This window comes from Corvus moneduloides, chromosome 2 (genome assembly GCF_009650955.1).
Source record: "Corvus moneduloides isolate bCorMon1 chromosome 2, bCorMon1.pri, whole genome shotgun sequence".
Classification (NCBI taxonomy): domain Eukaryota; kingdom Metazoa; phylum Chordata; class Aves; order Passeriformes; family Corvidae; genus Corvus; species Corvus moneduloides.
In genome coordinates this window covers 50,392,168-50,404,438 of record NC_045477.1, presented here as the reverse complement: position 1 = coordinate 50,404,438, position 12,271 = coordinate 50,392,168, and the positions used below count along the sequence as shown (strand labels likewise).

General features: G+C 39.3%; 1 protein-coding gene across 9 annotated transcripts in view; it reads left to right on the top strand.

Moving 5' to 3' along the window:
- Window positions 1-12,271, top strand: part of STARD13 (StAR related lipid transfer domain containing 13) — a 322,774-nt gene that overhangs the window by 258,344 nt on the left and 52,159 nt on the right. Inside the window, exon 1 of one of the 9 annotated variants that reach the window (XM_032099578.1) lies at window positions 1,531-1,598. The exons of the other annotated variants lie outside the window; for them this stretch is intronic. Coding sequence (XP_031955469.1) covers window positions 1,589-1,598 — 10 coding nt within the window. The 5' untranslated portion in view covers window positions 1,531-1,588. Of the gene's footprint in view, window positions 1-1,530; window positions 1,599-12,271 lie in introns of those variants that run through there. 9 annotated transcript variants of the gene reach the window in all.

Genomic DNA, 12,271 nt, shown 5'->3' with positions numbered 1-12,271 from the left:
CCTATTTCTGTGAGTGCTGGTCAGGTTTATGAGAAGTTTTGGTGCTGACCTGAAGAGCTTTCATTTTCACACTAACTGAGCAGGGGAGAGGATGGAAGGGGTAGGCAGGATGCTGTGCCTTGGTTCAGATGGTGCCATGGCCTGTTTATGTGGACAGCTGGAGGATTCACATAGTTAGGTTTACCAAATCTCCTCCTGCTTTGGTTTTGTCCTTTCCGCTTGTGTTTATTTGTCTCATGGTTTATGAGTATCACAGGAGCCAAGAGCAGTCAGGGTGTGCAGCTTCCTGGATGAAATCAGACAGGGGAACGACAAGAAAAAAGTAAAGAGGCCAAGGAGAAGGAGGAGGAGTACAAATAATGGATGGGAAAGTAATGAAGTTCAGCCAGATGTTGATGTAAAAGCTGTCTTTTTTTTTATGGAGAACTGAAAGCATAACCATCCCTACAGTCCTAATATTAACAATTTATAAATTATAGCAGTGATTGTATTTATATGTCATACAGAAGGTAAATGATGGGAATGGGTTGTCAACACACATAGGAAAACAAGTCTGAAAATCTCTAGCACTTTCTTTAAATGCTATAGTTCCTGACGATTAAATATCCCATTGGTTGCTATCTAAATATTTATCTTCAATGAAATTACAAGAAGTCCACAGTCAGAGAAAACCCACGCTGTTCTGTTCTCTGTTGTAAAGATTAAATTATGTTATACTTTTGAAAAAACGCTTGGTTCCTGGGTCTATCCTATTGTACTTTTCTGGATAATTTTGAAAAATAGAGAGAGAAGAGAATCTGCCATTGGTGGCAAGCAGGGACAAAGGCACTGTTACTAGACTGGGGTTTTGAAGGTCGTTTACCGTGCTAAGTCAGAGACCATAATGTGAAATAATGTTTTTAGTCTTTTGAACTAAAACATTCGGCAACAGGTCTTCCTAGCAACAAGGCCCCACCTAACACAGAGCCTCATTTTCTTGCAAAGATCCTGCAGTCTTACATGGATTTTCTGGGTCAGTCGCTGGCAGCAACAACACTAATTTATACCAGATGAAAGTCAGGCTGACTATAATTAGCAATACCAGGGTATTTGTCTGAAAAATCAAGAAACACTGGCATTTGCCAGAGAGACCATGTGTCTTGTGGAGAACCTGGTTCATTTAATTCAAGATTTAGGTACCTGGGGTTAAGCAGATGCTCCAGTCAATTTGTCATGACTGCTTAAATTCCTCGTACAGTCTTAGGAGAGCAGCAGTTTCTTACTGACGATCTGAGGAGGAAGATCTGTTCCCCCTCTCCATCCATCCATCTGTCCACCCACCCGAGGATGATTCAGTCTGCCTCGTTCAAGTAAATACCTCTTCCACTGGGATTATAGAGGAACAATAGGAAATAAATGCTGGCAGCTCCATGCAGTTGGGTTTTACTCATTTGAAGATGGATGTGACTTATCTTCCTCTTGCATAATAGCCCAAGAATTAGAGCACTCCCCCCAGAGAGAGGCAGTCCTGGGCTCTACTTGTTCTGAGTGGGCTGAGCTCACATCTCCTACATTTAACTCAGAAGAGCTAAATTCCTCCCTTCGTAGGATGACCATCCGTAAGTCTCCGTGCTTTTGTTTTTTAATCCTTTCCTTTTCTGCCTGTCTGTGAGGACTGTAAGCTTTGTAGGGCATCAGCTAGTTTGTCATTAAACATTTGAGCATCACTGACTGTTGCAAGGTTCTGATTTTGGCTTTGTAATGAAATACAAACAATGGCAACAGTTGTGCAAATTTGTCTCTTCGCACCACAAAAAATGCTGAGTAAAAGCTTTGTTCTTGTGAATGCATTACATATTTTTGGCTGGTATTGATAAAAGTTGGGCTTTGTACAGCCTTTCGTTGTGAAATGGTTTGTGAAACAGAGGATGGGTCTGCCAGGATGTTGGATTTGATGAGTATTTAGGGAATTGCTGGTTGCTTGATGGATTGATATGGCCATGATTATGTCCTCATTTTTGTTGTCTCTTGTAGAGACATTCATGCTGGAGCTTGGTAGATTTGTAGCACTGGGAAATACGATGCTCCAAGGCCCTTTCTTGCAAATTACTCTTTCAGGAGATTTTTTTGGACCTAGGTGAGTATGTAGCTCAGGGCAGGAGTAAGCTGCAGAGTTCCTACTCAATGACGCAGCCCATCAGTTTCTTTTTCTCTTGGAGTTTCTAAAGAAGAAAGCAGTGGGAGGGAGGGACGGACAGGGCTGAGAGCAGTGTGAGGACACTGTGCTGTGGGGACATTATGTGGTCACTCAGCAACACTGGCGAAGAATGCAGCAGTGATGTGTCCCTCGCATGAGTCATCCTGGAGCTGCCGAAAGTTGGAGCAGCCCATTGCCCAGTGATGACTAGTGGTTGACCTTTATTTCCATCTTAGAGATTATTGTAAAATTGAAATAAATTAATTTCTGCTTTCTGAGCACTGACATCAGTGCAGCCTTGTTTCCTACGAATTTGGATTCCTTTCCCCTGCCTCACTGAAAACAAGTCCTTCCCCTCCTCCGTGGCACTTCCCAGATCTCTCTCCCATCCCTTAAATATTTGCAAGAGAAGGGGTACAGACACTGATGCTGATGCAGAGTGTTGTGTACTCTGCAGCCAACTGACTGCTGCTTCTCAGCATGCACAGTGGGTCACCCCACAAATGCCTTTCCCTTACTGGAATGCTGATTTATATACTATCTTTAAGACATGGCTCCTCCTGTCAGATTCGACTGAAACTGGCCAGTAGATTCTGAAATTATTTTGGGGGGCAGGAGTGTGTCCCAGAGAGACAGATGGTATAAATATTACTTCTTTAGGAAGCAGTTGTACAAATATTCTGTAATGCAGAAATTAAAAGAATTATTAATAAATTAGTAGGTGAAGTTCTGTGAGTTGTGTTGTGAAGAAAGACATAAAAGGAGTACATTTTTAGGTTTGCTGTAAATTTTTAAAATGATTATAATGAAAAATTGTTGAACAATTCAACAATTGAGTTGCTCCTCCATCATAAGGAAAATGTGGGACTCACTCTTGCGGTTCATCCCTAATGTGTTCCAGCCCAACCAGTGATGAATTTGGTCTGAACTTACCAAGCATAGCAAACACCTATACAGCTCACAGATAGATAACATTCTATCAGTACATTGCACCTATGAAGTGACAGTTGTTTTGGTCATCTACCACTTTGCCACCTTTAAAAGTGACAAACTATTAAAAGTGTTATCAACTCCATGTGCCCATTTTATTAAATAACCTTTAAGAGATAGATAAAGTCATATTTGGAAGACCTGAGTCTGCTTTTTAGAAAAAGATTCTGGCTGTGGTTAGGATCTAAGATTTTAGGAGAAACATGAGAACAGAAACTAATATTGTTTCTAAGTATACCCACCTGTGCTACATATTAAAGGAAACTGTCCCTAACTAGAAGTCCCTGTGAGTATTGTGAAAGCATGCACCTCTGATGTGCACAACAACGAGCTGTTCAGATCACAGCTTGGAGTCAAGGTGGTTGCACAGTACTGTGTGCTGCTATTTCTTGGTGGCTAGGGCAGGTTTTTCCAGTACAAAATATTTGAGGAGGTGTCTGGCAGAATGGATCTAAATAACTTACAAATTTTGTATATTTATGGATGAAACAATTACTAAATAAATATTAAATAAATAAAGGTAAAATCCTACAGCAATGCTATTTATTATATTTTAGTTAGGGATCTTCCATCTTAACATTCCTGGGGTCTCATTTGTGATGCTGTCATTTCTCATTTTTTCCATCTCCTGAAAGCAATATTTGGCTTAGGGGTATGGTATCATTGTGATAAAAATGAGCTGGTGCTACTGGTCTCATGGCTAATTGCTGTTCTTCAAGCAGCTCTCTTAGCATAGAGCTCTTAAGGCTGCTTTGGAAGGGGCTTTATGCTTACCATGGATGCTAATGCCCTCATGTCTTCCAAAATGATGGAGGAGAGCATTTTGCCCTTTTCGTTTCAAGGTATCATAAAGTCTTGGAGACTTTGAGGCCAATTGCCAGATGTGATTAAAAATAAATGAAACAGAAAAATTGTACCTGATCCCCCTGACACACTTGAGTAACAGCCTTTTCTAAGACTGCTTTTCTAAATGATTCTTTTTGCATCTGTATTTTTCTCTCGTCTGACCACAATGACTTCTTCCTTCTCATTAAAAATGGAAAACAATAGTAGAAGACATTTGAGGATTTTTTTCATGCAGTTCTCTGCAAATTCTGATTGGATTTTGTTCATTGCACATAAGATGAACTATCAAGACAGACTGTAAACTGAAACGTGAAACTGAGGTATTAAGTGAGAAAGGAGATCTGCTGCTGTTTAGTGCTGCAGCAGGCGTCTTTGGTAAAGCTCACACCCAGTGTGTGCAAGTTGAAACATTTTCAAAAAAGTATCTGGTTTTTTGGGATAGGCCTACACTGCTTTTCTTCAAAGCATGTCTGTATTGGAAGAGAGACTAAATATCATCTTTTCTGTGTGCTATTACCTCAGCCTTCAAATATTCTAAAGGAAAGGAAGTAGAAAAGAGCAGGCGGTGAGGAGGAGTGGGGTCTCTGCATTGATGCTTTAGAAGGTTATTGGGGAATATTAGTGCTCAGGCCCTGAGACTGAACAAAAACAATAATTTGGCAACAAGTAATTAAATAATACTAATTAATGCTTCTTTACTACTTTACATGTGGTGAGGATTGCAGACACCAGCTAGATGCAGAGACTTGGTTATAAAAAGAGAGATTTTGTTCTTCAAATTCTGTCAATCTTTTCAAACAGCTATAAATAAGCAAGTATATATTTGACTGAATATCTTTCTTTGCCAAAGCAGAGAAACACAGTCATCATTATCTGTGAGCTATTCACAAAGTTTTGAATGCAAAAGCTTTAAGGGCTAAATTCTGTTATTTTTACTGATACTAAATAGGAATGTACTCTTCAGGTTATTTATTGGTAGTGAGAGTGTCTGGTGTTTGATAAAAATATTCACTGTGAAGAATTGTTTTGGAGAGCTATTTTATCACTAAGATTATAATTTAAGGATTTTCTTTATTTGGAAGAACATACTCTTGGCTGGTCAGACACACTTTTTGTTCATTGTGCCCTGTGCGGGATAACCGTGGGCTATTTGGAAGACCAGTATTTGCCTGACACAAATATTGCTCCCTTGAGAGTAGACTGTCATGATAATCCATCACATTATCATGACATAAGTACGCACAGTTACTCAGAGTCATTGCAGTTATGTACTTCCCCCCAACAGGATACTGTTAAATAAACAATGTTATTTGAGGAATTGGCAATTCCCCCTTCCATGCTTCACCCAAAGTATATTCTTAGCTTTTCATTCACTGGTGTTTTTGCTTTCCTGGAATCCGCTCTTCTGCCTTCTGAAACTCACAGCTGTGCAGACCTTTGATCCAAACAAATCTGTGATAGTTTGGAGAGATCTGCACTTCTGTATTCATCAGAAGAAGTGAGGGTTAACAAACCTGGCCACTGTAGCTGAGGTTATCATCCAGCATCCCTTACACACACAAAGCAGCATTGCATGAAATGGCACAATTTGCGTGAGCAGGGGTGTAAATGGTGCTGAGATGCCAGCATGGCATGAATGTAAGATATTGCTTGCAAGAAAAGATGAGAAGTTTATGGGGTTTCTGCTGAATAGCTACAGGTGTGGCAATCCAGAGGTAGTTAAATGCAAGGTCTGGAAAAGTAAGCACTGCATTCCAGCCACACACTACTCAAGTTAATGTCTCCTCCTCAGAACAGAGCTTCAACTGTCTCATCAAAACATCGACTTCAGCAAAGAGTTGTAAATTTGCCACCTAGCCGGTTTGAGACCAAAGCAACCTGTTTAGTCAGGTGTACCTCAGAAATTGTCCTGAATCCAGGATTCCTCTCAGGAAGAGTAAATATTAGTCCTGCAGGTTTTGACAGAGAGTGGACTAGATGAACTTTCACTCTCCACTTTGGCCTTATTTTCCATGGTTTATTTCAACTTCTTAGATGAAGTCTTTTTAAGAAAAAAATGAGCATGGCCATCCTTGGGAGGAGAAAAAGCCAACTCTATTTTATTTTTGTTTTAACTGGTCATTTTACAGGATGTGGCTGCAGTTATTATCAGTCCCAGTACATGAGTCAGACAGTGGTATTATCAAGTTATTCCTTACTCTGTGTTTGCATGAGATCCAGTGAAGAAAATGTGACTGCCTTCACAGGCAATGGAGTTCAACATTTTCCTAAATTCAGTGACAGAGCACATGGAGGAATGAAATTTGACAGAGACTCACTGAAGTATCCTGAGCATTAGTGGGATAGCTGTGAAAACCAAGACAGTAAAAAACACAGTTGGAGAGCCAGAAAGAAAAGATACTTGTGAAAATGAAAGCAAAAAGGAGCCCAGGAGTAAGGAATTCTCTCTTTTGTTGAAAATACAGGAGATATGAAGGATGCGTGGTTCTTTTTCAGATCTGCTTCTTATGTAAATAGTACAGTGCATGCCTTATGGCACAATCCAGCAAAGCAAGGATGGAAATAAATGTTAGACATATTTAGGTGCAGTGATTTCAATTACAAAAATCTGTTGAAAATCTTGATCAGGAAAACAACCTTATTCCCTCTTAAGATAGTGTGAAACTCCACAGTTGGACCCCTTACAGCAGGGGTTTAAATTTATCTTTTCTTCAGAAGAAAATTACTTTATATTTATCGTTTGATTGTGATCTAGGTTACAGAATATACTGCTGTAAAAATATAGCATTACTGGAATTTTCCAAGTCCAAAAATAATTTAGTGTCCAAACACGTATTTTATCTGATTTATGGTTTCACAGCCGTGTCTAAGCCAGTACTGCCAAATAAAATTTTCTTTATTGTGATATGTATGCAGTTCTTTTTAAGGTATTTGGAATGATATCTAACATTTAAATTAAGCAAATGTTTCCTTCTGAAAATATTCTGCTGTATTTATATTTTTGAAGTACAATTTCATCTTTTATATTTTAAAAGTGTAACTTATTTCTTACAGTATCAGTGCTCAAATATATCTATAATATGCTTAACTAAATCAAGGACCCAATACATGCAAAAAAAATGTAGTCATATCCTACAAGAGCAGTTTTTTTCTTAATATCATTGTGAAAGTACTTTTCTGTACTTCCATAATTTACCGGTTCCGTTCAATGAATATCTCTCAGGAAAGCAATCAGACAAGAAAAATAAGAGAGAATTTGCCCTCAGCTCCCCATATATGAGTGTGTTCCTGACACCTCTGTAGAAATGTGTAATTGAAATAACATTTGCATAAATTCCATTTAGTAAGCATGCATTAGCTGATGCCAGTGGATATGAGGACACTTAATCAAACAGTAAATAGCAATGCATGTCTAAGCATTGATCAGGTAATGCAGATGTTGTCAGAAGAATTAAATAGACCATAATGTCCTTTTGTTCTTTCTCTTTATTTAGTATAATATACTATTGCTTTCTAAATCTCCTCAGGGTCTTTAATAAAGAAAGATCTCTTCACTTAATTTCGACAGCTGCGTAATTGGGGTGCTAAATCATCCTCAGAGACGTAATCAAAATGATTCTACTATGTAACAATTTTCTGGGGTTTCTACTTAGTTTAGAGCAGAAGGAACAGATTTAGGTAATTGCAATCTGTTGCATTGCCTTAAAATTCAAGCATTGATCATTATAATACAATAGTTATGAAACCAAAGATCTGCAGGTCCCTTGTAAGTAAACCTAATTCAAAATTCAGAATAAACATTGTGGTAGATATAGTTACAGTGTAGGGAAATCTAATCCACAAAGACAGTTTAACAGAATTATTAGATTTGGTTTGCCAGATTCCAATCACAAACCAGCATCAGAATCTGGAAGAAAAAGTCACTAAATCTGACATCCAATCATTACTTTAGCTACACAAAATGCACCAAATAACTACCTGAATGCTAGACTCTGTTCATAAAGTCACAGGATCCATGCACCAACACTTTCCATGCTTAATGGGAAGGTGATAGCAGTAACTGGGAAACTGAGGCTTTGTTCACAAGGTGCCCCATGCAGAGATGGGATCCAAGAGGGAAACCCCAGACTGGGATCTCACCCCCTCCTGCCCTTCCCTGCGTGCTGATCAGTCTCTTGGCCCTAACACAGGTGCCAGGTGATATATTTGTTCTGGTTCCAGGTATTTCTGCTTGAAGGCAGTGAAGTTTCCTTTATTCTAGGAAACTCTGAGAAAAGGGCAGGGATCCCAACACTTATACGGTTTCAGCCTTTGGTCCAATGATATTGTCACCAGTGTACACATCAATTGAATCAGATTTCCTGGATTTATTCTAAGAAGAAACAACAGTAGGGCAGGACTCCAACCTAAAATCATATGCTAAGCAGAAGGGGTTTCAGCTAATGTTATCCCTTGGAGTTATGCTGAACTGCTAATTCAAGTGCTCAGTGCATGGTAAAATTCCTGTAGTGACATTCTGCAAAAGAGAAGCTCATCTTAGAAGTGGTGCAGAGAGTGACATGGAAGTTCAGCCAAGCCAGGTGGCTTGTGGACACTGCAGCATCCTCCTGGAAATGATCTGCCCATGCGCTCCGAGAGCATTTTTCCTGCAAACAGGCTATATGTAAATTTCTTGATACACCCTCAATTTTCACTGTATAATAGCACTAATGACCTTGACAGAAAGCATTTCCTAGGGATTAATAACCATTTGATATTTAATGACCTGAGGCTATGCCTCAGGCCATCAACTCCTTCAAGCTGCTCATTAAATCCTTAGGGTACACAGTCTCCTTCAATCACTCCTGCTTAAGCATTTGCTCAGTGTCACCTAATAACAATATTCTCCCTGAGGTATTTCCTCTTCAGAGGCCCTGGAAATGTGTTTGTCCTTAAGACTTTTGGGAAAAGAACTCATCATTAATTTTTTAGGTGACTGTGTTACAAGTCAGAGCATTTACTCAGGCTGTCACTGAGCTTTTGGTGTGAGGAACTCAGTAAAAAATGAGACAAATTCATAACTTGCACCTTGAAATACAAACTATTTTTTCTAGTTGCTTACAATCTCATAATATAAATCAAGAGCCAGTAGCCTCCCCCATCCAAACACTGGTGGTTCAGCCAAAGGTAACTCATTTGAGAGGTGATTTTGGAGAGGCTACCACTTCCTAGCAAAGACTGACTTCATACTAGCTCTAAAAGACCCCCAAATTCAGGTCTGTGCAGAAGGAACAATACAGAGCAGAGTTGCCTATTGGAAGAGAAATGCTCTGACAGGCCAATTTCTTACCAATGAAGTCATAAGTCAAAGACGGTGTATTGTCCCATGTTATGGTACATACTTGTGAAGGCTGAAGTTGTTTTTCTGTTGAAGATTTTTCATTTAAGGGAACATTCTTCCCGTATTCAGATGGCACCAAGCACAATTGGATCTTAGTTAAATCTGCTGCTGTGGTGTTACATCGTGTTCCCTGTTTATTTGTGTAAGAGTGCAGCGCAGCATGCCAAATAGGCATGGCACAAGCAAATTGCTATTATGAGTATCTTCCCAGAGTTTCTAAACTGAGAGAGAAAGAAATGCTTGGGGAAGAAGGCAATCAACAACCATTGTAGGAAGCTGATACAGCAAGCATGGGGCAGAGTGATGTGTCTACAAATCAGTTACATTGTCTTCACATCAATTACAAGAACCCTCTGGTGAGGCTCTGCCAGGATCACGTTCTCACATTAGTCTCTGTTGTGCGCTGAGCAATCAGTTCCTTGTTATGTCTAGAGAGAACTAGGAACAGGGCTCTTAGGGAGCTGGAAAGTGGAAATGCCTGCCCATCTGTCTGGGAAGACCTGCCCTCAACCTGACTTTAACTTGGAACCAGCCCTGTGCTTTGAGCTAATGTCTTTGTCCAGAGGCAGCCCACATATTTAGGGAAAGAATAGTATTTCTAAATTAGCAAATTCTAAAACTTACAAGTACTGGGAGTAGTTTATAAGCTTGAGATACTTCATCTTATAAAACAATTAAGAAAACCTGGATACCAAGAATGTATCAACTGCAAGGGGGGAATCTGGATAATCAGAGCTTAATTCTGGTGAGAGATAGATATAACATAGATACACATACATACATACATACATATGGAATATATACATACAGTTATATATGGAAACCAGCAGGTGAATTGTTCATCAATAAGGCATTGTGGTGATTAGGGGGTGAACAACGTAAGTACTTGGTTGTTTATGTTTCAGATTAGTGGATTTTGAGGTCAGGTAGGTAATTCCATGGTAGGCTTTGTGTGGGAAATACATGCTGTTTGTGGTAAACACTGAGCACCTACACAGGAATGTTCCTACATAAATCTCAAATCCCATTGCAAACATGGATAAAGATCACTACACCATCACTGCAAATGGTGAATATCAGGTGCAAATAAGTGAAATTAGGGACAGGATGTTCCTCAAAGGAGAACCTCACTGGAAATGTCTTTAGCTTTATATACCTGTTCCTCCCAAATTCTCTGTATAGACCATAGAGAAGAATGAGCTCTTTCTGTGCACAAGCTATTTTTACCTTTTTCACACATTAAGATAAGATAAATAGTTTGAAGGAAGTACCTCTGTCTCTCCCTAGCATTCAGTAGCACCTAGGATTGATAGTTCCAATGCTGTTGCAGATAGGTGAGATGATTTCCATTCTTTATATCCAAAAATCCCAATGTATGTTAATAAATATTCTGCATGCACGATGGAATGGTGGCTGTGAAGGCAGGTCATCTAGATATTTAAGTTCTGATATGTCCTACTGAAGGCTGTTCTATAAAATCAGCCCCTCTGCTGAGACCTTTACTGTTGTGTGGAACACATGGGTGTGCCACTGACCCAGGTCTGCTTCTGCTGGTTTGAAACAAGCATGCTGCATCATTCCCATGTAGATTTTAGGTGTTGGAATACAGCTCTGGTTGGAATTTCCTCCCTAAAGTCTACCGAGAATTCAAATGAGAGCCAGATGAGTTTTTTCCTGTTCATTTAGAAGAAAAATGCAAAACATCATGAGAAACTTTAAAACTCCAACACTCCCTGAAAGTTCTCACCACAAAAACATTTTCCTGAAGAAGTGCTTTCCTGTGGGATTTGAGCTTGCAGGTGATAAGCATTCATTATGTTTTTCTACCCCCAACGAGGAAAGGCCAGGTTGGTAAACAATTAATGAAGGAAATTCTTTGAAATACATTCAACAAATAGTAGCTTTGTAGTCTGTTTTGAGGCTAATTTTAGCAGCCTCAAACAGGCTTTGGCTTGGAGTTATGGAAAGATTAATGAAAGCCCCATCTCTCTTCCCAAAATCAGAGTCAGCCAATGGAGCATCACAATTATAATTTTCATCTTTTAGCAGTGTTGCCTTCCCTGCACATCCTCCAGTGCAGGTAAAGCAGTGGCTTCCAGGCTGATTTGTTTGGGTTGTTGTTTGTCCTTAAAGATGAAGCTGTACCAGAAAATATGGAACCATAATTTTCAGTACACCAATGTGATTCTTTAGCAATAAATAAGCTTTCAGAGCATAATGCCATGGCCACAGAATACTGTGGGTTGTGGGTTTCTAACTACCATTACAGTGTAAAAAACCACTGCAAAATGCAAAGTATCAGGCAAAACATCATGAGAAACTTTAAAACTCTGACGTTCCCTGCCAAATATAGCCCACCTCCTAAATCAAAATACTTTTATCATGTCTTCAGTGTTAACTAGTGGTTTCAGGGCAATATATGGGCTCTTAGGTGGTTATTTGAAATCTTTAACTGCCATTATGCTGAGATTTCATAGTCAGATTTAGTCTTCTTTCAGAAATTGAGCTGGGCTTTTTTTATGGTAAAATCTGTAGGAGAGACCATCTTTTGTAGGCAACTGCCTGCTTTCTGCTTCTGTTTCTGTCTGGAGAATAACTTATCTCATCATATTCTGGCATATCTGAGGCTAGACCCTGCCAAAATCTGAAAGTGAAATAAACCATCAAAAAATGTCAGATTCTTAAAAGTGCAGACCAGGGTCAAGTCCAGAAAAAGAATATGCTTGGAAAATAAAGTTTCCTTCAAAGCATACACGACCAATTTTCAATCACTGTGTTTATCTGCATATCTGTATGTCATTATTGTAGCTCTGGATGGACAAAAATGTCTCATGTCCTCAGCACATACTTTCATTCTCCTGGCCTTGAGGAGACATAAA